Consider the following 25,909-nt stretch of genomic DNA (forward strand, 5'->3'; position numbering starts at 1 on the left):
ATCATCAGCATACCAGATAACTCCTTAAACAATTCTTCATTGTCCGGCCAACTTGCAAACATCTGTAGTACATCGTTCGCATCCTACAATGTATCATACCAGGGCTGAGATTGATTCTGCATTTTTACCTCTTTCAACAGTCTGCACACCAAATGGTTTTTCTCCACAGAGTTTCAATCTACATATTTATGACTCGCTGAAATCGCTGATATGTTCCTGTATCCCTCACCTTGTCTCTTTAGGTCCAAGAGAAAATGTAAAACATGCACTACATCTGCAGAAGCGGGATGGAAGTCCCGTTCCAAACAGATTGACCACCTACTCCACGCAGTCTTATAAGACGCAGTCTTATAGCATTTGTGTGTGCCTAGGGCCCAAAACTCCATTATGAGCGATGCAGGTCGTCTCATTCATACTGAACAGCAGAAATGCATAATTCACCAGTAGTTGCCAGGTTTACAGAAAAGCCCCTGTTGCCAGAGCCCGAGATTTAGCCCTCCAACTGAAATGCCTCCCAGTTGGAAGTTAATTCTGGAAGGAAAGAAGTTCAGCTGTTGTAAACTCCATCACTCTTACAGCCACCAAGCTATTGACAGTTTCAGCTTCCAATCGCTTAAATCCATCCAGTGGTCTGCCATTTCATTGTACCTACTCAGAAGGTTCTCCACCCCTACTGAAATCTGTGACCTAGGCAAACATGTTCGAACTCCTTTGCCAAACCTGCCAGTATCTTCATCCTTATACCTCCTAGATGATTGAGATAGCACACCGCTGAAACGTCCTTCCTTAGAAGGATGCAACTTTGGTCCTTGTGTTTGGTGATGGTCCTTATCGCAGAACAATCTGTTAGTGGATCTAGGTATTTTATGCGTGGTGTCATTTCATGATCGGACCACTGAACTCCTGTTAACTCGTCCCCACATTCTGCTCCACAGCCCAAATGGCTAGAGTCCAAATTTATCACCATATCATGGCTCGTTCGTTCTAGCACTCCAGGTGACTGAGTCACCAGTGTTATAGCACCTTGGCCTCTCCTGTTCAAGGAGTATTTTCTTTCTCTGCAGGAACTGATAATCTAGGGTCTCCAGAAATATCGCCTGTATTGATGCCATGATTTTAGCCACAATCCCGGCAGATCCCACAGCACAATCAATCATAATTTAAGCAGGCATAAATTAGCAAATTCCTGCTTTAACTTGAATGTCCTTATTATGGCATCTCTATCCCAACCCACACCTTTCACTTTTTAGGCATTCCTTTTAGCTGTAATGAGTGTGAGTGGTTCTGCACTAGACTTGCCAGGGTATTTTGTGCTGTACTGTCCTTTGACTGCACTAAGGCATGGTCAGTTGTTTGCCCTTGTCGACAAATAAGATAATTTGGTTTTCATACTTGGGAGTTTTGAGCAAATTCTTCTAGCTTATTTTGTTCCTTGCTGTCCCTTGAATATCAGTAAGCCTAGTTAGTATTGGCTTGACAGTGCAGCTGTCTGCCTCATGTATTGTTATGAACTCTATAAAATATACTTAAGGCTTCGTTTTCTCCCAGAGTATTTCTCTCATGTCACGCTTATCAGCACATTCCACCTTCTATGGAGTGCAAGCATTGCAAAGCATGAGGGACTGTTCTACATCCCAAAAGTACATTGAATTGGTACATTCTTTTTCTTATAGATGACGTGTGCAGTAAACCCCTTTTTTTGTTTTCCACTGCTGTCTTTTTTAAATTTTGCAGAGACCATCCCCGCAGGGGGCTTCAAGGGCCGGCGCCATAACCAGCGCTGAGCCCCCTGGAAGAGAACCAGTTCTGGGCGCCCGGGAGTGCCACAGAAGCGGGAAAATGCCATGCCCCCCCCGCTGGCAGCGCCAAGGGGACGCCTACCCCCCATCCAATGGGGACCGTCAAGGGGTACAAACCCCCAATGATGAAAAGGCGTCCAGCTAACCAGGTATGCAAAAGGGGGGCAGATAAGCTCCCTGGACCAGATGGCATCGTGGACCAGGGGGCTGCAGCAGGGCGCATCAGAGGAATCTTGACCCACCCACCCACACCAAAGAAGCAGCAATGTCGCAGTGCTGTAAATCGGGCAGGGAATGGGCAAAAACTAAGGATACAATGGTCGCTACGGAGATACACCGATGGGCGTTATGTAAGAATTGGCCCCCTCACACTGGGATGCCGGACGGCAGGGTGAGTGGCCAAACAAAAAAAAGGGGGGCAGCAAACAGAGACGGCACTCGCTGCCCAGCCCCCGCCGGATGGGGCACAACAGAGCCTAACAAGGTAGCAGGCATGGTCTCTGGGAAGGAAGCACCCCCGCGCAAAGTAAGCGCAAAGACAACAAACCAAGGAATGGCCCAGATGGGGCAAAAAACTAGAGAAGCCTACAGAAAGAAATAACGAACGAACTGCCAGTCCAATTGCGAATGGACAATGGAAGATGATCAGCAAACATGGACTGATGATTTATGACCCATGCATGACAGTTCGCTAATAGTATTGTATGGCAATTGCATATGAGTAATGACAGAAAGTATATGCATGTATCATTATTAAAAACTGCGGCCAACACTGACCACTAAGAAACCAAACGGTTGTTGGCTTGTTCATTCTGAATATCACCAAGAATTGGATGCATATGCCCTGGAGTAGGGCACAGTGCGGGGGTTATCTCCTACAGACCGCTTTAGCTATCTATTGCCAATTGACCTATTCTGTCAAATATAGACTTGGAGTGGGCTATGGGTCTACTCGTTACTGTTGATTCAGTGGATTTCCTGTCTATCTTAGTTCCCTACTTCTGTTCTAATGTCTTTTCATCCTATTGTATTAGTCCTGATAAAGGAGTATTTCAGTCATTTTGATTTTGATTGGATTAATTGTATCCTTCCACTGCTAATGTCATGACCTTGTGTTGCAATGCATGAAATATTATTTTCTTTACCTCCCTTCTCTGTCTTTGTTCTCCCTACTTTTACTCTTTCCTTTTTCTGCCTGGCTCTCTATTTAAAAATAGCTGCCCTAACATCTGCTTGCCCCTAACATTTTCTGTCTGTCACCGGCCACTTAAACCATTCCAAGATGCCTTTCCTGTGTGCAGATGCATGCTCATGTGGCCTTGTATGTCCACCATCTTGGAATGCTTTTTCATAAGCTTTATGAAAATCTATTCCAAGATAACCACTCTTGCAAATTGGCTATGTCGGAATGTTTTTTCAAAAAACATTAAAAGAATCCTCCCATTATGGCCACCAGGCACCCACACCATGCATGCACTCAAATGACATCCATCTTGAAAAAAAAACTGCACTGACAAAGGGCCTTTGGCCCGATATCACAGGCAAGACCTATTGACTTTACTGAAATGCAAACAAGAACACTGGGTTACTTTCCACTGAATGGGAAGTCTAGGTACGTGTTTTCATCCACCTATTCAGCAGCTCCCCTTTTATGTCAAAGGTTTTCCAAACTTTTCTTAGCAAAGACCAAACTACGTATGGAATGGGGATTTTGGCAACATTTGACCTTAAAGGTTGCAGACCCTAAAAGGGACAAAAGATGCCACGCTCTTGGGAAATAGAGTGTTGTAGTTCCCTCTGACTGAGTTACACTAATTCACCAGTTTCAGAAATGGAAAATCAAATGGTGGTAACCAGATATTGTGGTTTCAGAATGTGTCACTTTAAAAAATTTAATATTTTGCAGGGTTTGGTGAATGGTACAACTTGAAGTATAGAAGGGAATGTGGGGTTGTATCCTAAGTGCAAGCACTGTGAGGGCTTAGTGATGTAATGTGTTCCATCTCGCCAAAACTCAAATATTCAGAAGCAAATGTCTTTAACCGCAAAGTAAGCAACCATTGGTAAAACCAGTTGAACTCACACTCTTAAAGACAATGCCTTGAAAATGTCCTTGTGACCTGAAGTTGTATGGTAATCCTGGTACAGGTGAGATGCAAGCTGACTGCACAAATAATTGGTCTGGGAGTGCAAGAGGAGCGTGAAGGAGCCGGGGGGTGGGGGTGTGGGGGGGGGGGCTTGATTTAAGGCTAATTAAAACATTTAACAGTCGGAACATTCCATTATTAGTTGGTAGGCTCTGAGGTAAAGAATCTGCAACATTTTGGAAGAATTGGTGTTAAAACACAATTTTAAAGTTGAGAGAGTCTCACCATTAGTACTAATGACTACAATTTGTATTTTCTAGGCTGCCAAAATGATGAGCACAAAACCAAGACTCGTTGTTCCTTATGGACTGAAGACTCTATTGGAGGGGCTCAGTCGAGCCGTCCTGAGAATACAGCCAAATAGCATCGCCCAGTTTGCATCTACATATTTTACAGAGTTACTTCAATACAGAGAGTGTAGGTTTAAAGTTTATGTTCAAAATTCAGCCTGTACATAACATAGCATGTGTATTTGTAAAGCAAAAGTTCACGCCTTGGGGCATCGTGGTTCTGACTAATAGGTGTTTGTTGCAGGTGCAACTTCTGCGTAAGGGCGGAGGAGTGATGCCCCGCCACCCAAATAGCCCCCAAAAGCCCTAGAGCTGAAAAAATACTTTGGCAATAAAGTTAATTTATGACCATTTTATTTTTTATGTCCCGAACTGAGGGACAGGATTGGGCGGGGCTTGCAGAGTGCCGGCATCAGGGAGGAGGGTGGGTTGCCTGGGCATTTTTTAAAGTGTGCATGTCCCTTTGGCCAGCCATCTTGAGACGGCCAGCAATCCAAGCGCACTATGAAATTTCTAACCCAGTTGTCTTAAGACAGCTGGGTTAGAGCAAGTGCCGGGCTCCAGTGTCCTCGGTATCGCCGAGAAAGGCTGCTCCCTCCAATCTCTCTCATGCTGGTGAGAACAGTGCCAGGATTGGTTAAGGCAGTTGGCTGGGGCCTATGTTGGCATGCAGCAGGAAGAGGACGTGCAACGAGGAGGAGGCCGTGCTTAAGGTAAGTGTTTTTATTTTTTACCACCACCCATTTGCCCACTCCCCATAGATGCCAGTCGTGACTGATTTATTGTTACCCAACTGACTGGTACTCAATATAATGACTTCTGAATAAAAAGTGGACCAGCCGAGTTTTTCAACTGTGGCCAGACATAGCTGTTATTCTTGTCACCCCAGAGCAATGATGTCCTTCCACTCTACCGCTACAGTGGCTCCTCTGAAGGTAATGAAAGTTAAGCAGCTTCGGTGTTTCATGTGGCCTCTCAGCAAACTTTATTTTACAGAAACAAAGTCTTTAAACTGGATTTTGGTTAAACTAATGACATTAGCTCCCAGTTTATGGGGGTCTTTTGTAGGTTTTACCAAAGCTACCTTCTGATCCGTTTTAGTCGGTAGCTAAAAATAAACAAAAACACCTGTGTCATTTTGTAGACACACGCCTACACAGTGACACAGCTATCCGTGCGAAAAGCATATTTTTATGTATTCTTAAGCCATGCTGCACAGCATCAGTGATGCTTTGCAGCATGGCTAAAACCCAATGTCAAAGTCAATAGGTCCCAACCCTGAGACCTACTGGTTTTGCCAATGCTTGTTATTATCTTCTGTTCTGGACTGCCAGTTTTTCCACACAGAAAGTTCTAAGCTAGGTCAGGGGATTCTCCGAAGCGAGTACAGTCTAAAAAAAAGGAAACAATAAAAAGATTAACGCAGTAGCCATAGACATGAACTAGTAATGTAACTGAATGGCCCGAATGCTTATGAATAATTAAGTGTGTTTAGAAATCCAAAAAGCGACATAACGCCAGATATAAAATATGATTTGTATAGAACATGAAATTACCACAGAGTGATTTTACCCTGTGTATAATTTGTTACATCATTACTATGTGCTCCCATCCCAAGGTCACAAACATAACAGATAAAAGATCATTATTGCAAATGTGCCTTTCTTACAGGCGCACCCCAATTTTTTAGTTTTTTTTGCTGAACCCTGTATTTGCTTGCTGTTGGACTTTGTACATTTTACCCCTGCTAACTCTTGCTAACATGCTTTTGCTCCTCCTTCCAACATGATGAAATTGGCATACCACTGACTGGCATAATTAACATACCTATACGTCCCTAGTATATGGTACCCATATGTTACCCCGGGCCTCTCAGTTAAATGATTCCAGTAAAGGGGACCTGAAATTGGATTTTCAAGGCTAACCTATAGGTGGGTTATACCCCTTAAAATCCACAACCTAATACAGAGCAGTGACCAAGGGTATAGGTTAGTCATATATAGTAAGTGGATCCAATTTTCAAACTAGTATATTGAGAGTAAACGCTTCCATTGGTTGTCACATTAAAAACAGGTGTTTTATTAGTCTTTTTGTGCTTCTTACTCTTTAATCAATGTTGACTCTATACAAAGATATGATAACAATGATCAGGCCTGGGCTTATTTCAAGACTGTGTATAGATTCCACAGTACCACAATTTAATCCCATATGAAAGCAAAATAATGACATGCGTGAGAGTGATTGAGAAGGGATAGAACAAAAATGGATTCCATAGTTTCATTATATGAATTCGTTTTAACAGTCAGTAATATTTCAAACAGCAAAAAAAAAGAATTAAACACAATCTGTTATTTGGTCATCATGTCAAAGTTCCTGAAGACTATATACATTAGGCTTTCAATGGTGGCAGAAAACATGTCAAAAAGGTGGGACATGGCACACTGGTGGTCAGACAATAAGAGTTCTCCAGATAAAGTGGGGGGGGGGGGGCTGTGCTAGTGTACTGGTGTACATACATTGGGATCCATAGTTGTCATGCATGGAAATGTTGTTATTGAATTAAGCTTTACCATAATTTGGATTGGTACACTGTAATTTGGTCATTGTAGTAGGCAGAAGTGAACCTGTCAGAGTCTGAACATGGTGTTGTCATACATGTATGACAATAGTCACCAGGGCTAAGTGACTTCTATGCAGGTACCTAAAAATTAAGCAAGAATTATGGGGAGGTAAAATTCTTCTTAAGTCAGCCTGGAAGAAAAGTGCATTGTAGTTTTCACTTACTGTACTTGACTAACTTACAAGTTAAATGTCACCAATGGGCTACCGCACTCATTGTGCCACCCACTGCAGTGACAATGCAAACATGACTACAGGCCTTCCTCCAGTAGTGTGCATGGCTGTGCTGATTTAATTACCAGTTTGACCCTTGAAAATAACCCCATGTGACAGGCCTAAAACCCATTTTATTTTTATAAATTAATTTTATTAATAAAGTGTGTGACAGATAGATAGACAGTACTTACATATAGTACTTGCAAGTTACATTGAACACCGCACCTGGGACAAAGGTCGGAAAAGCATATATATTAAACAGTTGCTTCTCTGTCTCTTCTTCTCCGCATTTCCAATTCCACCACAGGTGATACACATATCTTCCCCTTTAGGCATTCCACTTCGACCATTTCCTATCCCACTTCTTCGGGCACCGCCTAGCTATAAAGACTTCCTTCTCAGCTACCATACATCAATCAAATTCTTTCAGCCATACTGCCAATGCTGGTGGCGCCACTCCGCCCGCCCTCTCGCTATCTCCTTCTTGATTAGTGTGAAGCCTAGTGTAGCCAATTGCTGCTCCGTCTCAGAGAGGTCTGTATCTTCCCATACATTAAGCAGGCCCAAGCAGGGCATCAGGCTTAGCGCCTTTCCCAAAGCAGATTGCACATGAGCTGTGGCCCTGTCCATAGTATCTTTACGAACAGGCATTCCCATACCATATGATAGAAGGTAGCTGGCTGCCGGCAGCCCTTAAAACACAGGTCATCTTCTCGAGACCCAATTTTTGCTAGCGTTATTCCCGTCAAATAGGAGGGTTGTAGGATACGAAGCTGGATTAATCTAAATCGGAGCGTGATAGCACCCTCTTTGGGCGACATAAGCGCCTGTCGCCAGTCCTCCTCATCAATCGGCCCAAGGTCTCCCTCCCATTTCTCCTTAAGCTTTCCAAAGGAATCAGGCAAATTATTACTAAGTTTTTTATAGGTCAGGGAGATAGATTTGGATTGCAACAGCCCATCTAACAAGCGATCCTCAAGGGGTGACGAATCCAGTATGTCCTCGCAGCTAGGGAAGGCCGCCTGCAAAGCATGCCTGATTTGCAGATACCCAAAAACCTCTCCTGGGGCCAATTGGTAGGGGCCTTTTGCAACTCCTCAAATCTGAGAATCGCTCGTCTTTTACCAGGTATTTGACTGTCGAGATACCAATGACATCCCACCTATCAAACCCCGGGTGACAGCAAAGCATGCCGAGTTTCTGTGAATACCACAGCGGCGTTGCCTTGGTGAGCACCCCTGCCCAGCCCAGACGTGAGTTAGCTAACCGCCAGATCTGTACCGTATGCAGAGTGGGGTGATATACCTTTGCTTCTTAGTGCGGGAATACAGAGCCCCTAGATAACCCGAACAATCCACCGGATACCTTTCCAGGGCACATGCCGGGTCATCCGGCGGGGCATATGTCCATCTGTTCACAGCCACCAATTGAGATGCCCAATAATACAACCTAACGTCTGGCAGCGCAATGCCCCCATCATACCATCCTTTCATCAGTTTCTGAAGTGCAATCCTCGGGGCCCTACCATCCGATAGCAATGTGCGTATCTCCCCTTCCACCGCTACGAAATATGTATCTGGAATCCTGTGTGGGAAGTTCTGGAGAATATACAAAAATCGCGGGAGAGCCAACATTTTAAAAAAAGCAGCGCGGCCCACCAGAGACAGAGGCAGCGACCTCTAATGCTTGACATCTGTGCGCATCCTGGCCAACGGGGTGCCAAATTGAGGCTGTAAAAGAGTGCTGGATCTGGTGTTATAAAGACTCCGAGGTACTTAAATCCGTCCACTGAGACCACCAGCGCACAGTTTTTAGGGAGACGGGGGGTCCGTCAATGTAGCACATACAGCACGGACTTACTCCAATTAATTGCATACCCCGAATACTTCCCGAAGTTTGTGAAGATGTTAAGAACAGTATGGATTGATTTGTATGGGGAGGCAAGATACAGCAATATGTTGTCGGCATAGAGAGATATTCTATCTTCACACTCTGGCGACCACCTAAAACCCCGTACCATCACGTGACGACGAATCCAGGCTGCCAAGGGCTCCAGCATGAGGGAAAACAGCAATGGGGACAGCGGGCACCCCTGCCTGGTACCTCTCCTTAGAGTGAACTTTCGAGACGTTTAGTTGTTGACTCTAACCCGCTCCTGAATGTCAGTATACAGCAGCCTCACCCATTGTATAAATTTAGGGCCCAACCCAGCTCTCAACAGAACCTCAAAAAGATACGGCCGTTCGATAGAATCAAATGCCATGGATGCATCAAGTGACATTATAACTGCATCCTCCTTCAGATACTCCCGACGCGCCATCACATTGTGGAGCCGGCGGATGTTGAGGGCGTTGTTTCTCCCAGTGAAGAAGCCAGACTGGTCCGGGTGCACCAAAGAGGAGATCACCGTTCTCAGCCTCGGGGTGAGGACTTTAGCCAAAACCTTCGCCTCAACGTTAATCAGTGAAATCGGTCTGTATGAGCAACAGTCGTCCACCGGCTTTCCAGCCTTATGGATAACAACTATACTGGCTAGACGCTGGGCAGACGGCAGAACTCCCGTCTCCCAGCTTTCCTGATACATCGCCCGCAGGTGCGGGACCACCTGAGAGGCCACAGCCTTAAGGAACTCCACCGGGGTACCATTTGGCCCCATCGCCTTCCCAGACTTGATTTGGCCAATAGCTTTTTGGATTTCCTCATTCGAAAGATCTGCATCTAACATATCCCTGTCCTTCTCCGAAAGAGTCGGCACGTCACTGTCCGCCAGCAGTTGGCATGAGTCTTCCGCTGTATAAGTTGTAGAGGGAGAATGCACCTTCTCAAAATGATCTGCAAACGCCTCCGCTATACCGCCAGGGCGGTGCAGGACCTCACCGCTGGGCAATGCCAATCACCCACCGTGCACCCTGTTCCTTCCTCTCCAGCCACGGCAGTGTCTTTCCTGCCCTGTCTCCAAGCTCATATAGCCTATGTTGGGTAGCTGCCTGTTTGGCCAACATGTGTTCACGTGCTTTGAGCTTGTATTCCTCCTGCTTTAATTTCAAACAGTGCAGAGCTTCATCCAAAGGATTTAAGACGTGAGCCGCTTCAAGCTCCCGGAGGGCTTCCTCCAGCTGTACCAAGATCTCACACCTTATAGCAATATATTTCACTTTCAACTACAGGGCGTATCCCTTCAGAACCACTTTATATGCCTCCTATAGCGTTTGCACCGATTCCACTGACCCTAGATTTTCTGTCAGGAAATCACCAGTTTGCACCCCGAGCTCCTCCTTGATATCCGGAATTTTTAACAGCCATGGGTTGATGACAATGGTACAGCGCTGCTCCCTTTCCCCATGAGTGAACTCCACTCCCACTGGGGAGTGATCTGAAATACCCCTGGGATACGTCCGGGGATGCCTGAAATTACCCACTGTAGCTGTGTATGTTAGAAAGTAGTCTATTGGGGAGAGACTACCATGCACACTTGAAAAATATGTAAAGTTGGCATCTGCTGTCTGGAGCTCCCGTCCCACATCCGAAAGGCCCAGTGCCGCGGTAAATTCCGCCATGAGCTCATTTGGTCTTGCCTCTGCGGGTATCTATCAATCGTATTGTCCATTGTCATGTTAAAGTCCCCGCCCAGCAGCAAAGTACCGTCAGGAATTTTAGTCAATGCCCGGCCCAGTTCCATTAAGGCATCTCTACCCAGCGCTAGTGGCAGGTAAACAGAAACTACATTCAGGGCCCTCCCCTCCCACTGGGCCTCAGCTACCGCAAACCGCCCCCCGGATCCGTCCATGTGTTGTGCAGATCAATGGTGTGTTTTTTCTAACCAGGATACACGTGCATCTAGATCCAGTTGTATAATCAGCATGCACTAGAAGCCGGTACCCCCACCTACTAAGGGCCTTACTTTTATTGCCAATCAAGTGGGTTTCTTGCAATAGGACAAGATCTGGGGGTTGTCTCTTCAGGTACTGCTGGACGATACCTCTCTTTATTTTATCACCTAAGCCATTAACGTTCCATGGGAGGACAGAGAACACTGAGTCCCGTTCATTCCCCATTCCTCGAACGATGATACTGATAGCCCAATAGGTCAATAATACAGCAATCACTTACTTTACGCAACTCGCAAATAAAAGCAGCACCATCACATCTGAGTCTGTCACATTGAGCGAGAACAAAGAAAACAGAACAAAGCAACGCAATACAGTCATTTTGGAACTTGTCTCCAAAACACATATTCAATAGTCTATCCAATCCGTAGCATAAGAGTTCACCACAACTTTGAAAGCAGAAAAAACTGCAAAACACCCCCCTATACCCCTGACCCTTAATTCCACCCCATGCCTGCCTGTGGATTTAGAACTACCCACCCCCAAACATGGCAGAGTGCCTCTCACCCCCCTTGAAATGCTGAAAACGCAGAGGGAACCGACCGCCCCTCCCCCAAAAACAGATCAGTTATTGTGTTTCATAGCCATCCTCTAGTAACCGCAACAAAGTAATGTCATATCACATCAATATACCCATCAAATAGTACCATGTCATAGATTACCAAGTATAGAAACAGTCTTTTATCAATGAGTCTTTCCACCCCCCCCCGCTCGTGCCCCTCTACTTGCGTATTCTGCAGTTCCAGGCGCATCAGTTCCACCACCAGGGCCATCAGTCCTGCCACTCTAGCCGACTAAGCTGGCCATCTCTCTCCGTCGGTCCACTGTGCACCGTCTCCTTCCAGGGCCCTCCGAGTTGACCAGTTCTATCCACTCTGTCTCGTCTCTGGCTCCCCACCATGCTCCATCCTTCCATCCATTCCCACACTGCCTCTGAAGAGTCAAAGAACCATGACTTGCCGTCCGACTCCACTCTCAGCCTCGCCGGAAAGAGCATTGCGTACTTAACTTCCCAATCATGAAGTACCCTCTTCACTGCCTGAAAGCTGCAACGTTGGGCCTGAACCTTGGCCGTGAAATCTGGGAAGAAAGCCACTTCATAGTTATCTATCTTGAGGGGGGGATTGGAGCGTGCTGTCTGCGGGATAGCATCCCTGTCTCGGTAATTGAACACCCTAGCAATAAGGGGCCTCGGTGGTGCTCCTGGTTTTAGTCTACCCCCTGGTACCCTATGGGCTCTCTCGATAGAAAAATAGCTGGACAGAGTCTTAGGCTTTAGGTGCTTCGTAATAAGACCTTCCACATAGAGGTGCGCTGCTGGATGTTATTCCAGCGGACTCGACTTTGGCACTCATTGAGTTGTTGCGACATCCTCTTCTGCTTCCTCTGCATTTCAAGCATCTGCGTCTGAAGCTCTGAAGTATCCGTTTGCAGGGCGCTGGTAACTATCTTGAGCTCTTTGACCTTTTCGTCCATCTTCCGAAAATCCGCTCTAATTAGTGAGACCTCAACAGTGACTGAGTCCACCAAGGCTCGCACCCCATTGATGGCCGCCATAACATCATGTAGAGTATGCTCCAGGCCTTGTTTTGTGTCGGCCGCCCCACTGCCCTTTTCCGATTGGGGCGAGTCCCCTCTATCTCCTGTCTTGGACCATGCAAATTTAGCGAGCTGCTTTTGAGTGTTGGCCTTAGGACCCCTTCCTACCGTTGCCATGTCACCGCTACAGCCAACGGTTACTATGTGAGAGCTTAGGACAGCTCCGCACTGATAGCCGCTGAGCGTCCGCAAAAATGACCCAGTTCGCGCTCTTCACCCCAACGTCACTTTTGTACCTCAGCCCCCAGGGCTGGCTACACAGGCCGGAGACCTCCACTTGCCGCAATGCTCATCAATCTGGCGTAATTCTATGCCCCACCTCCCTTTATGAGGCTTCACCACCTGCAATTCAGGCCGTTTGAATACACCAGTCCCTTGCGGGGGGCACAGCTACAGCAGCACCAGTGGGGCAGGCAGCTACAGCAGCACTAATCCAGCCACAATTCATGCAGGTGGGCAAGAAGTCACAGCACTACCCCTGCAGACCAGACCATCGATACACACTTTGCCACTTCCTTGCCACCAGTGAAACCAGTCGTAGTCCCTTGCACCAGCACCTGCAAGGGACACAGAACCACCAGGGCCACCCTTCACCTTTACAAGACTGCTCACACAGCCCTCAGTTGTCGCCACCTCAGAGGTATATAGAACTGATGCGGACCCTAGCGCCATTAAAATTAAATGATGCCAGCCCGGTCTCCCACAGAGTCTCTGGGGCCGGATCCCCGCGCGTGTCTGCAGTGTTAAGAGGCCCCACCAGTCACCGCCACAGTCTCCTCGCAACTCACTCCAGCCTCTGCTACACTGCTACCTTGCTTCACTCCTCCTTGCCCACAAGGCCTTAGGTGCAGCTGGCCTGCCAACCGGCACGGTCCCGAAAGATTTCAGCCCTTACCACACCTTTGGGCCTTGTCAGTCCATTGGGGGGGCTCCGGGCACCACTTCGCACTTTGCTGCCTGCAGGTCGCTGCATCCAGTGCCCACGGCTCAACATGCTGCACTTTTCCCGCTCGTGGTCTGGCCGCAAACCGGGGATTCAATGTTCACTCAGCGGCCAGGTTGCGTCCAGTAGGGCTCTCCAGGCGACTCTCTCCTCGATCCTCTAGAGCCAGCTGCCCGCAGCGGAAGGGGGGGCCGCCACTGATTTAGGCCCTACTTCCGACCCGACTCTGATCCAGTGCTAAGTTATGGGGCCTCCGCGCTGCTATCCCCCGATTCCGGGGTCCGCAACATCGCGTCCTAGCAACTAGACCCCGAACCTGGGGCCTTTAGTAGCCCCGCCTCCCTCTGGAGCGTTCTTTTGCCTCACACCTCGGCGGGCGGACCCCCACCGATTTGCAGCCTCAGGCTCACCTCCGCCACTCCACTTCAACAGGGACACTTTGCCGCCAGCCTCAGAGCCCTCCAGCCATGGTCCCCGTAACGTCGAGGGTCCTCTGCTCACGTGGCTCTCTTCCAGGGTGCTGCCATTGACAGCAAAGCCAGTCTGTGGAATGAGCAACCCAGAACCTCTATAACTCCACCAGCTGGTCTAGTTACCCCCGGGTAAGGGGGAGGGGGGCAGGAATGCGATATTTTTACAGCTGTACCATTTTTCTATTTGGATGGCTCAGGATGGGACAAGATCAACTCCGGGAAAGTAGCAGCTCAGTTAGGCTGCGGCCATACTCGTTGGCTGCTAGCCATGCCCCCCTAAAACCCCGTTTTAAATATATATATTTTTTAAAAACAGTTTTTATTTGCAAGTTATCAATCATTGAGAACAAATCCAACAAGTACAGTTGTCTCCCGTTCCAGCAATCAGGCTAATCAACGTCGTTACTATAACATTATGTGATTATTAGAACCTCACTACTACAGTTCAATCCCCTCAAACCCTTCCACCCCGCATACCACCCGCCGCCCCTCCGTCCCGTTAACCTAGGCATGCTATCAGCATCTGCAGAATTAGTTTTTCATGGGCTGCTCTCCGGCGTGAGTTCTGTGCGTGGCTGCTCACATATGTTCCGCCTAGCTTCATTCCATTTACCCCACACTCGTGTCCACTTTTTTGGGCAGCCCCTGTTCGTGTAAACCACCTTCTCGGCTATCATGGCGATGTCCATGTCTTCTTCCCACTGTGATTGTGCTGATGTCACTCCAGAGCCCCAGTTCTGTGCTATGTTTCTTTTTGCCAGGGCCATACCCAACATCGCCCATGTTTTCTGTGCCACATTAAGGTCTGTTGGTTGCCATATGTTCAAGATACAACAGCGGGGATCCGCCAACACCTCCATTCTGCTCACTTCCGAAAGTTGCTCCAGGACGCCCTCCCAGTATGATTGTATGTTGGGGCAAGCCCATAACGTGTGGTAGTAGGTACCTGCTTGACCACAACCCCTGAGGCTTAACGGATCAGACCCCCGCCCTATTTTGTGTAGCATTGTGTGGGAGTAATAGACACGGTGTAGGATTTTAAGCTGTATCAGTTTCAAACGGGATGGGATTGCGGTCTCTCTCGCTGATGCCAGTGCTTCCATCCAGTCTGAATCGTCTATGTCCCCCAGTTCAATCTCCCACTTGCTTCGCAGTACCACTGTGGGGTCCGGCAGGTTGTTAGTTAGTTTCTGGTATGTTAGTGAGATGGCTTTTTTATCTAAATGATCTGTGAGGGGCCTATCCTCCAGCGGGGAAGCGTCCACCAAGGTGGTGTCAGGGGCAATGGCACACTGCAGTGCGTGCTTGATTTGAGAGTAGCGATACAACTCCGTGTCTGCCATGCCGTATTTTTCTTTGAGTGCAGCGAAAGAGAGGATTTCCCCCCGGACCCATAAGTCTCCAATGTTTGTAATGCCTATGAGGTCCCAGTGTCTAAACCCTTTGGTGTTTGCTAATGTTCCTAGGCTTCGTGTTTCCCAGAGTGGAGTAGCCAGCGTGAGGACTCCCTTCCATCCCAGCGCCTTCTGAACCATGTGCCATACCCGAATCGTGTGTGCCGTGGGGCCTGTCAGTGTCATGCGTCTCTTAGTAGTGTACAAGGCCCTCATCAGGCGGTCAGCCAGTAGTACCTCCCTATCCAGTCTGTAAGCTGGGTCGCCGTGGGGTGCATGCAGCCACTGATTAATTACCACTAGTTGAGCCGCCCAGTAATACAATTTTACACTTGGTAGTGCTATACCCCCATCGTACTAACTCCGAGTCAATTTGGGTTGCGCTATGCTGATGCCCATCCCATAGTAAAGTCGACACTTCTGCATTGATACATTGGAAATATGAGAGCGGGACCGGGAAAGGAGTGTTCTGTAGTGCATAGAGAAACCTGGGGAGCGCTAACATTTTAAAGAGAGCTGCTCTACCTAACAGGCTGAGCGGGAGAGAACGCCAGTGGGCTACATCTGATTTTAGACTATGGAGTGGCTTCAAAAGATTCTCCGCCATGAATATAGTGGCCTGAGGTGTAATGTAGATTCCCAGATTCTTAAATCCCCTGGTCGCTATTTGTACTGGGAAGTCTGGGGGTAGGGCTGGGGCCTGGCCGCGCAACATATAAAGCAATGATTTGGACCAGTTGATCATGTAGCCGGATATTTCCCCAAAGCCGGTTAATATATCCAGGATGGTCTGTAGGGATGCTGTCGGGGATGTCATGTATAGCAAAACGTCATCGGCATACAGGGAGATACGGTCCTCCCAGCCCGCCTCCCAGGTGAGGTAGAGGCAGAGGCTGGGTGCGGATGTGCGGTGGCAATTGTGAACTGCTCTTAACTTATTTTAAAAACATATTGTATCCTGCGCTGATTAATAGCGTTTTTAACTTCTTTCTTTGCTGCTGCATTTTGTTTTAGCGCCGTGGGCCAGCGTCTTACTGCTGTTCACTAGCGCCTACCGACATCTCCCTACTGGTGCGGTATCTCTCTAGCTCCTGCGCTGATTTCTAGCACTGCTATATTTTCGTAGTCGGAGCTGCCTTTATTGACTCCCGCGCTGAGTGTGTGCACTCCCAAACAATTTTGTGCATTTTACGTGGCTGTGTAAATTCTACCTTACTGGGCATTCCTTCTCTTCTCCTCTTTTTTCCACACCTGAGGCGGAAAGCCGGGTGTACTCCCACTATCTTCTTCTCTTCCTGACGCTCGATCCCTCCGCTTTGCTGGGTGGCAATCGGCATCGCGGGGATCCTCTTTCACTTTCTCTGCACCTACACGGCTGTCGAGGTGCCGCAGGGTATCTCGGGTACTGTAGGCTGCCTGCTCTGAAACGGCCATCCTTGGAGGAGTCTGGCACGCTGGTCGGCGGACCAGGGGGGGCGGGCTGCCTTACTTTGCCTGCTCAGGTATAAAATTGAGCTTATGTCTGCCCCTGACTGATTGGAACCCTCCCGCATTTGATTTGAGGCAGAGGTTGGGTGCAGATGTGCGGTGGCAATTGTGGACTGCTCTTAACTTATTTTAAAAACGTATTGTATCCTGCGCTGATTAATAGCGTTTTTAACTTCTTTCTTTGCTGCTGCATTTTGTTTCTGTTTTAGCGCTGTGGGCCAGCGTCTTACTGCTGCTCACTAGCACCTACCGACATCTCCCTACTGGTGTGGTATCTCTCTAGCTCCTGCTCTGATTTCTAGCACTGCTATATTTTCGTAGTCGGAGCTGCCTTTATTGACTCCCGCGCTGAGTGCGTGCGCTCCCAAACATTTTGTGCATTTTACGTGGCTGTGTAAATTCTACCTTACTGGGCATTCCTTTTCTTCTCCTCTTTTTTCCACACCTGAGGCGGAAAGCCGGTTGTACTCTCACTATCTTCTTCTCTTTCTGACGCTCGATCCCTCCGCTTTGCTGGGTGGCAATCGGCATCGCGGGGGATCCTCTTTCACTTTCTTTGCACCTACACGGCTGTCGAGGTGCCGCAGGGTATCTCGGGAACTGTAGGCTGCCTTCTCTGAAACGGCCATCTATTTGCCCTCATTAAGCATGCACACCTACACCCTGCTGGAACTTCTCTCCCTGAGGGGCGATACAGGCATGTGTAGTAAAATCTTCCCTGGGAGGCATGCCTTGAAAAAGAAATGTCCCAATTGTGGCTGGCGACTGATTTGTGTGCCTGCTCCACCTCCCCTTGATCCCCCCAAACTTTTCCCTTGCCTACTTCTCAACACTAGATCCCTCACCAGGCACTCCCTTGACATCTACAACCTCTTGTCCGAGGCAAACCCTATATGTCTTTTTCTAACTGAGACCTGGTTGGGTGAAGCTGCTGGCCCGGACCTAGCAACTGCTATTCCTCCCAATTATGTCATTATTAGGAAGGATAGGACTTTGGGCAGGGGCGGTGGCATTGCTCTGATCGTTGATAAACGTTTTTCGTGCACCATTACTCCCACTGATGACATCTGGGGCTGCGAATCCTTTGGGTTCTCCCTATCTCTGTCACCTCATCAAGTGTATGCAGGGCTTCTTATATATAGACCTCCTGGTCCCTTGGGTTCTTTTTTTGACGACCTTTACGCGGTCGTTTCGGCCTTATGCATGAGATCGACCCACTGCCTATTGTTGGGAGACTTTAACATTCATTTGGATTCTAAAACCGACACTAATGCCATAAAGCTCCTGGATGATACTGCTCCACTTGGTTTGTCCCCTTTTATCACCGGCCCTACGCATGAGAAAGGCCATACTCTCGACCAAGTGTTTTCCACCTCTCCACTTGTTGTTTTCCCTCCCGAACCGGTGCTATGGTCGGATCACCATCTAGTCAACTTTCAGATTCCAGTGACAGATACATTTTCATTCAGGCCTTCAGAACGCCCGGGGCAAACGGCGAGAGCCTTCCATCGTGTATCCCCTGACATGCTGTCGCATGCTCTTTCCATTCATCCCTGCCAGCTGTCAGGTAGTCTTGAGGTTGATCTCGACCTTCTGCACAGATGGCTTGAGGATAGATTTGACGAGTTAGCACCTGAGACTAGTTCTCGCAAAGCAAATAGTCGGGCATCTGCCCCGTGGTTCACGGCCTCGCTCCTCGATCAGCGGCGTAGGTGCAAGAAAGCGGAACATACCTGGCGCAGGCATTATGAGGTAGCGGTTAAAACCGCATACAGGGAAGCCATCAAACTCTACCATAGTAACATCATGCTAGAGAAAAAAGCCTATTATGCCAGAAGAATCGAGGCCGCTGCAGATACTAGTAAAGAAATTGTTCTTATAGTAAAGGAGTTCATTTCACCGAGCTCTGCTCTGCCCACACACTCTCACTCTGAACCGTGGGTGTCGCATTTCGCTAATTTCTTGATCACCAAAATTAAAACTATTCAAGACTCTTTTCCCTCCACTAACCCGCTCCCTCCCCCGGACACTAATTTTCTTCTGCTCACAACTTTCCGGTGATGGTGCCTCTCTATCGGAATTTCCTTCGCTATCTCTTTCTTCCTCTTTGGAGCTTCTTTTTAAACTCAAATCTGGATCACCTTATGACGCTTGCCCGGCAAAATATCTTGGGAAACTGGCCTCAGTGATCAATCCCTTGATCAATCCGGTGCTCAATCTTTCCTTGAGCACGGGAGAGGTCCCTCATGCCTGAAAGCACGCCCTGATTCTGCCGCTGTTAAAAAAGCCTAATCTGGATCCTTTGGCCTATGCCAATTATAGGCCTATCTCCCTCCTCCCGTCACTGGCAAAAGTGGTCGAGAAGCATGTTCACACCTCTCTCTCCAACTTCTTGGAATGTAATAACATCCTTCATGACACTCAGTCGGGTTTCCGTGCCAACATCAGTACGGAGACCGCCCTCCTTGAAGTCACTGATGCCATTCGTGAGGTGTTAGATGAAGGTGGAAAGGCCATGCTGGTGATGTTGGACTTGTCGGCGGCCTTTGACCCGTTCCCCATAGCGGTCTTCTTTTAAGACTCTGGGAGATCGGGCTACGTGGAGTGGTGTTCAATTGGTTTAAGTCCTTCCTAGCTGGGTCCCCCCTAACTTCCGCCAAACGGTCTGGGTCCCCCCTTTCTCCACTGAAATGTCGCCATTGGAGGTCGGGGTGCCTCAGGGCTCTGTCCTGAGCCCCACCCTCTTTAACATCTATCTGGCACCTTTGGCGGCCTTGGCGGAGTCCTTTGGTGCCCAGATCGTTTCTTATGCTGATGACACCCAGCTTCTCTTCACCTGCAATAAGGGATCGGATTTTGACAGCATGCAGATCAGAGGCTGCCTGGGGGCAGTGTTCGAGTGGTTTGAACATCATAGCCTCAAATGCAACTCCGATAAATCGGAGTTGCTGTTTTTTGGCGGTCCCGCCGATTCCAGATGGCAGTCTTGGTGGCCCTCGGCCATGTTCCCTCCATCGGCTGTTTCCACCACCTTTCTAAGAATCTGGGAGTGCAGATCGATGTGGGTCTTACTCTGAAACCTCAGATTCTAGGTCTTGTTGGAAAGTGCTTTGGCATTTTGACAATGCTTAGGAAATTTCTTCCTATGCTTTCTCTGGCGCATCGAAATGTCACTGTACAGGCCTTGATAGGCTCCTGCCTGGATTATTCCAACATCCTCTACCTGGGCATGCTTGATTACCTGTTATCGTGCATACAGGTAGTGCAGAATTCGGCTGCTAGAGCCATCTATGGCCTCCATCGTAGAACCAGTGCAAAGGAGTTATTGGAAAAACTGCATTGGCTCCCTATTAAGAAACGGGTGGCTTTCAAGGCACTTACACTCGCCTTCAAGGCACTGCACGTTTCGGGAGCAAAATATATTAGAAAGCGATTGTCTTTCTACATGCCGGCCAGATTGCTGAGGTCAGCCTCTCTGGCCTTGGCATCTGTTCCATCCATACGTCGGGCTCGGATCGGGGGTCGTTCCTTCCCTTTTCTGGCACCCAAGCTATGGAACTCCTTGCCAGCTTACTTGAGGAAAGTCCCTAATTTGTTGACTTTTAGGAAAGAGTCAAAGTCCTGGCTCTTTGTTCAATAGTTTCCTGTCCCTCCTCCGCTCCCAACTGTCACATCTGGTTTGTTAAAAGCGCCGGGACACTCCTCGGAGTAGCCGAGCGCTATATAAAACCATTAATAACATTAACATTAACATTAACACTCCTTGGTATAGTGGCGCTGTGCGTGTCAAGGTAGCCAGTGGTTCCAATATTAGGGCGAAGAGGAGCGATGAAAGTGGGCACCCCTGGTGTGTCCCCCTGCCCAGTGTGATCTCTCTCGAAATGTGACCGCTGGCGATCACCTGCGCCAGAGGCGCTGTGTAGAGGAGTCTAATCCAACCACAGAAATTGGGGCCGAAACCCATTCGTCGTAAAACAGCAAACATAAATGGCCACTCCACCTGGTCAAAAGCCATCGTCGCATCCAGGGACAGGATGGCCGTGTCCTGGCTAAGGAGGTGGGTCCGGGCCAGCACGCCATGAAGGCGTCGTAGATTAAGGGAGGTGTTGCGATTGGGCATAAAGTCGGATTGGTCTGGGTGAACCAGCGTTGTTAGATAGGGCTGTAAGTGCATCGCCAGCGTTTTGGCCAGTAGTTTCACCTTCACATTAATCAGGAAAATCGGCCGATAGGACAATGGCTGTTCCGGGGGCTTTCCTGGTTTATGAATTGTTACTATTGTCGCCAGTCTTTGATCTCGGGGTAGAGTTCACTTCATTTTGGCCGTCATTATACATCTGTACCAAATGGGGAGTGACCCTGCTTGCCGCCTTTTTGTATAGTTCTACCGGCAGCCCATTGGGACCCATTACCTTACCCGTGTGTAGTGCCCCCAGTGCTTTCCCTACTTCTTCCACCGAGAGATCGGCTTCCAACGCAGTCACCTCCTCCTCCATCAACCCCGGCAGTGGTATATCCGCCAGGAAAGCCTCACACTCCGCCTCTGTTGCCTGTGTCTGCGGAGTGTAAACCCCTTCGTAGTGTGTTGCCAGCTCCTCGACAATGAGCCGTGGGTCGGCAGTCTGTGTACCATCACTTCGTGTCAGTTGCGCTATCCACCTGCTCGCTCTTTATTTCTTTTCCAGCCAGGTCAACATTTTCCCCGCTTTGTCCCCCAGATCGTAAATCCTGTGCATCGTGCTCATGTGTCTCGCTTTGGCCTCGGTCTCGGTGTGAGTCCGAAATTCCTGCCCCGCCAGTGTTAATGTGTGCGCCGTGGTGGCAGTAGGTGCTAGCGCATGCTCCCTCTCCGCTTGCAGCGCTGCCACCTCTAATGAGTCCATGACTTGTTTTTTTTCCCGCTTATGTCGGGTGATGGTGGAGATTGCCTGCCCCCTAATGACGGATTTGTCGGCTCCCAGGGTTCCGGGCTGACCCCTGCGGTCCTCTGTCTTCTGCCTCCACCCGGCGCGGCGCTGTCCTTTGCTCCGGGGGGGTGCCCGCGCCTAGGCCGCGGCTGTCTGTCTCTCGCTCTCCGGGGCCCACTGGAGGCTGCGCCGGTCCGGCCGCAGCGCCGACCACTTCGGGGACCCCCCGGCAGCCGTCCGCCACAGGTCTGGAGGGGATGTCGCTATTTTTAAGGTCACTGGTGGGGATCAGGGCAGGGAGCCATAGAGACCCGCGTCCGTTCAGGTCGCCATCTTGGCCACGCCCCCGAGCCCGACGCTTTTAAACGTCTATGTTGCCCCACTCGCCAGGCTCATAAGATCTTTTGGGTTGGAAGCCCTTTCCTACGCCGACGACACGCAGATAATGGTCTCTATCTCTCAATCTGTGACCATAACTGCCCATAACTTTAAAAACTGTATGGAGGCGGTCGCCGGTTGGATGGTCAAGAACTTCCTTAAGCTGAATGGGGAGAAGACGGAGTTCCTCATTTTTCGGGCAAGAGTGAGATTTGGTCAATGGACTGGTGGCCTTCTGTTCTTTGTACCTGCCCCCTGCCGTCCCTCTTTGCCCGCAATCTTGGGGTCATCCTGCACTCCACTCTCTCGCTTGACAAGCAGGTCAGCAGGACTGTGTCCACCTGTTGCAATGCTCTGAGGATTCTCAGGAAAATTATTCATTACCTCTCCACTGATGCACGCAAACAGGTTGTAGTTGCGCTTATTGCATCCAGGCTAGACTATTGCAATGCGCTGTACTTGGGCATTAGCAATGGTCTGGTCCAGCGCCTTCAGACTGTACAGAATGCGGCTGCTCGGTTTATTGTGGGGGCTCCTAAACGCTCCTCTGGCACGGCTATTAGAATGAACCTGCACTCGCTTCCCATGCAGGCGAGGATTGATTTTAAGGCTCTTTGCCTTACACATCGTGCCCTTAATGAGTCTGGGCCTGAAGCCATATGTGCTCTTGTGGCCTATTACACCCCCGGTGGAGCACTTCGCTTTTCCAGTAAAAATCTGCTGTCTGTTCCCCGAATATCTAAAGCTAGATGGGGGGAAGGGCGTTTCGTTTCCTTGCACCCAGACTATGGAATACGCTCCCCAGTGAGCTTAAGGGGATCTCTTCCCCTACCCTGTTCCGCAAAGCTCTTAAGACCTGGTTATTTCAAAAAGCATATCTGTAATTTTTCCCTTGGTGACTCTTGAGTTCTTGAGCTTTTTTTTTACCATCCTCCAGCGCCTTGATGCCTACGGGTTAAGTTGCGCTTTATAAGTCCCTATTAAAAAAAAAAAAATGAGGAGAAGATAACCTCTACTTTATTCAGAAAAAAGAGGCTAACGCGTCACAGAAAGCTGGACTGCTGTGAGTAATCGGTTTGGGGGACTTGTAAGATTGGCCACAGTTCTGACGAGCTCCTTCGCAGAGGATTTAGCTACAGTGATCTGTTCGGAAAAATCGGCCTTTTTTGCTTCCTGAAGTGATTTTTTGTAGATTGTGAGGCTTGTTTTGTATACGTCCTTGTTGGCCAAGCTGGACCCTTTCCTCCAGACCCTCTCCAGCCTCTTAAAGTCTGTTTTTGTGCTCCTGTAGGTTATGAGTAAACCAGGGGGCTGAGGGAAGGCCTCGTCTGGAGGTACACCATTTGACTGGGGCCAATTTGTTACAGGAGCATTAATCCAGTTCACGTAGGCCGCCGTGGCCTCCTCTACATTACTGGGGAGATTTGGGGTGCAATTTCTAAAGATTCCGCCCCTGGTATGCCCGGCCACATGAGTCGGGCCTTCTACCTGCTGCACGAGGTCCCTTCCAATCATAATTTGCGTCAGTCTTTTGGTATATAGGTCAGTGGAGTCCTCAAGGTAAAAATTGAAGTCTTCCAGGATTGGGAAGGCTTTGGCACATAACCCCTACTCCCTCAGCGACCCAATGGAATCTAAGAAACCACCTATGGTAACTAAATGCAGTTAGTCAAGGGCACAAACGATTAGTGTTTTTATTAGTCACTAATAGCATACATTGACCTTTATATTGAGGTTGTATTAATCAGCAGTTCAATAGTTCATGTATTTTCTAAAATCTTTTCATTATCAACAAAGTACTTCAATTATGGAATCTTTTGAAAAAAGTTGCATTTTATTTTTTCACTTCTTTTTTCCTAACACCCAGCAAAGCGTTTTGTTCCCTTCACTAGGAACTTATTTTAGGCCTATTCAGTCATTGTGTCATAGATCAATAGTTTTTAATTATTTCTCGATTAAGTGCAACTCAAGCAGTATTGCATCACATTGTAATTGTTTCTTTAGGTTCGTAGGAAGTTTTTCACTATCAATGAATGTGATTGTATGTAATTGTAATTGAATTTTGAGTTAGCCCTTCGTGCAACATATAACATATGCAGATATACTGTTTAAGTAGTTTCTCCTGGACCCCATGTAGCAATCCATCTTTTCATTAGGCAACATCAGTGTCTTTCCCATTATATAATAGATTTTTAAAGAAATTGTTTGTCCGTTGAGCATCAACGCATCAGCTATTGTACGGTATTAAACATGTTTATGTTGAATTTCAGGCCACCCGTCTCTTGACATAAAGGATCTCGTTAAAGACTTTCAGCATAAAAAAGGTAAATGCAAATCATGACCATCGCTATTCATATATTTGTTTTTCTATGTTCATAATTATACTGGTTTGTCTGAAAACCATGATGGGAATTATATTTTATTTCAGTTAATGTTTTCTTCGGTTTACTGACTTGGGAATGACTGAAAACCCACATACGGCATATTTATTCAGTGAAAAATAGTACGTGGTCTACTGAAATTTCCACATGGGTAGTGAGAACACTATATGTACAAAGAATCTCCACATTTGAACAGCAGAAAGCTGGATTAATACTTCTTGATACAAAAAATAACAATGGCCGAACCACCTTCATTGCACAGCTTCTCAAGCTCCTACGTACCATTCCAGAACAGGTGAAAGCATTCGGAATATTTTCACATTTTGGCGATGGAAGCACAGGCATCTGAATTTCCCAGAGTTATTTTTGCAATCCAGCTGACCATTACCTCCTACCCCACAACTGACATTTTCAGAAGCATGTGATTCCACCACAGTGTTTACTACTTTGCCGCATGAAATATCCCATGACCCCCTCCCAATTTCCTTTTCTATTTCCTTATGCTTGTTGTGACCTCTTTGAACCCTTGTGTGCAGCTTAATTTTGCTTCCATTTTTGATGCTGGTCCCCTCCCGGCCCATGCACTCTCATTTCCTCTTCATCCTCATGCAATTGTCTGTGGCCTGCCATTGGCCTTCTCCTGCTTCTTCTCTCACATACTTCATCCTTCATCTGTGTCCTTTTCCCTCACCTCTCTACCTGTGTCTTGACTATGACTGTTACAAGAATTGAGACATTACCATGTCGAAATAGACAGTGCAATCTAGCCAGCTCCGATGACAATTCATTGAGTAATCAACAATAGGCTCTAGATTAGACTTTTAGAACTGGCTCAGTCTATGCCTAGTCAAGACATTTACATCTAGCTTCAAAAACATGCTGGGCCTGATTCACAAAGTTAAACTTACACTTTTGAATTGCTATTCACAAAGGTATTTTACTTGTAATAGGAGTTTCCTATCTTTTTATGAGCGGAGACACCACAGTTGTAAAGATACTACCAGTAAAATACTTTGTGTCTAGCAAACAATTGTAAACTTGCACAAAACTGTACCTTTGTGAACCAGGCCCATTATAGGCAATTGATTGAGTAGCCATCAATACTCTTGGTAATCAAGAAAAAGATCAACAAAACCAGACACTTTGAAATAGCACATGCACCCTACCATAATCTCTGATCAGACTCCAACATCATACCAACTCTCAAGAAAAAAGAACATCAAAGGGTGGAATGCTGTTCTTGCTTAAAAGTCTAATATATGGAATAAATTGCCTGATAATGTTCGGAGAAAATCCAGATCTGCTTTGTGAAGAAATTCATTGTGTTTACCGTCGTCCCTGAGTATCCCAATGCTTGGATACCGAACAGTTTTATAAATATGCAAATA

General features: G+C 47.8%; 1 protein-coding gene across 1 annotated transcript in view; it reads left to right on the plus strand.

Moving 5' to 3' along the window:
* The first annotated feature begins 4,215 nt into the window (after positions 1-4,215).
* The window catches only part of CABYR (calcium binding tyrosine phosphorylation regulated), a 298,157-nt gene continuing 276,463 nt past the window's right edge, over positions 4,216-25,909 (plus strand). The window contains exons 1-2 of the mRNA XM_086965648.1: positions 4,216-4,363; positions 24,411-24,464. Coding sequence (XP_086821774.1) covers positions 4,216-4,363; positions 24,411-24,464 — 202 coding nt within the window. The remainder of the gene's footprint in view (positions 4,364-24,410; positions 24,465-25,909) is intronic.

Source organism: Lissotriton vulgaris, chromosome 4_1 (genome assembly GCF_964263255.1).
Source record: "Lissotriton vulgaris chromosome 4_1, aLisVul1.2, whole genome shotgun sequence".
NCBI classification, from domain to species: domain Eukaryota; kingdom Metazoa; phylum Chordata; class Amphibia; order Caudata; family Salamandridae; genus Lissotriton; species Lissotriton vulgaris.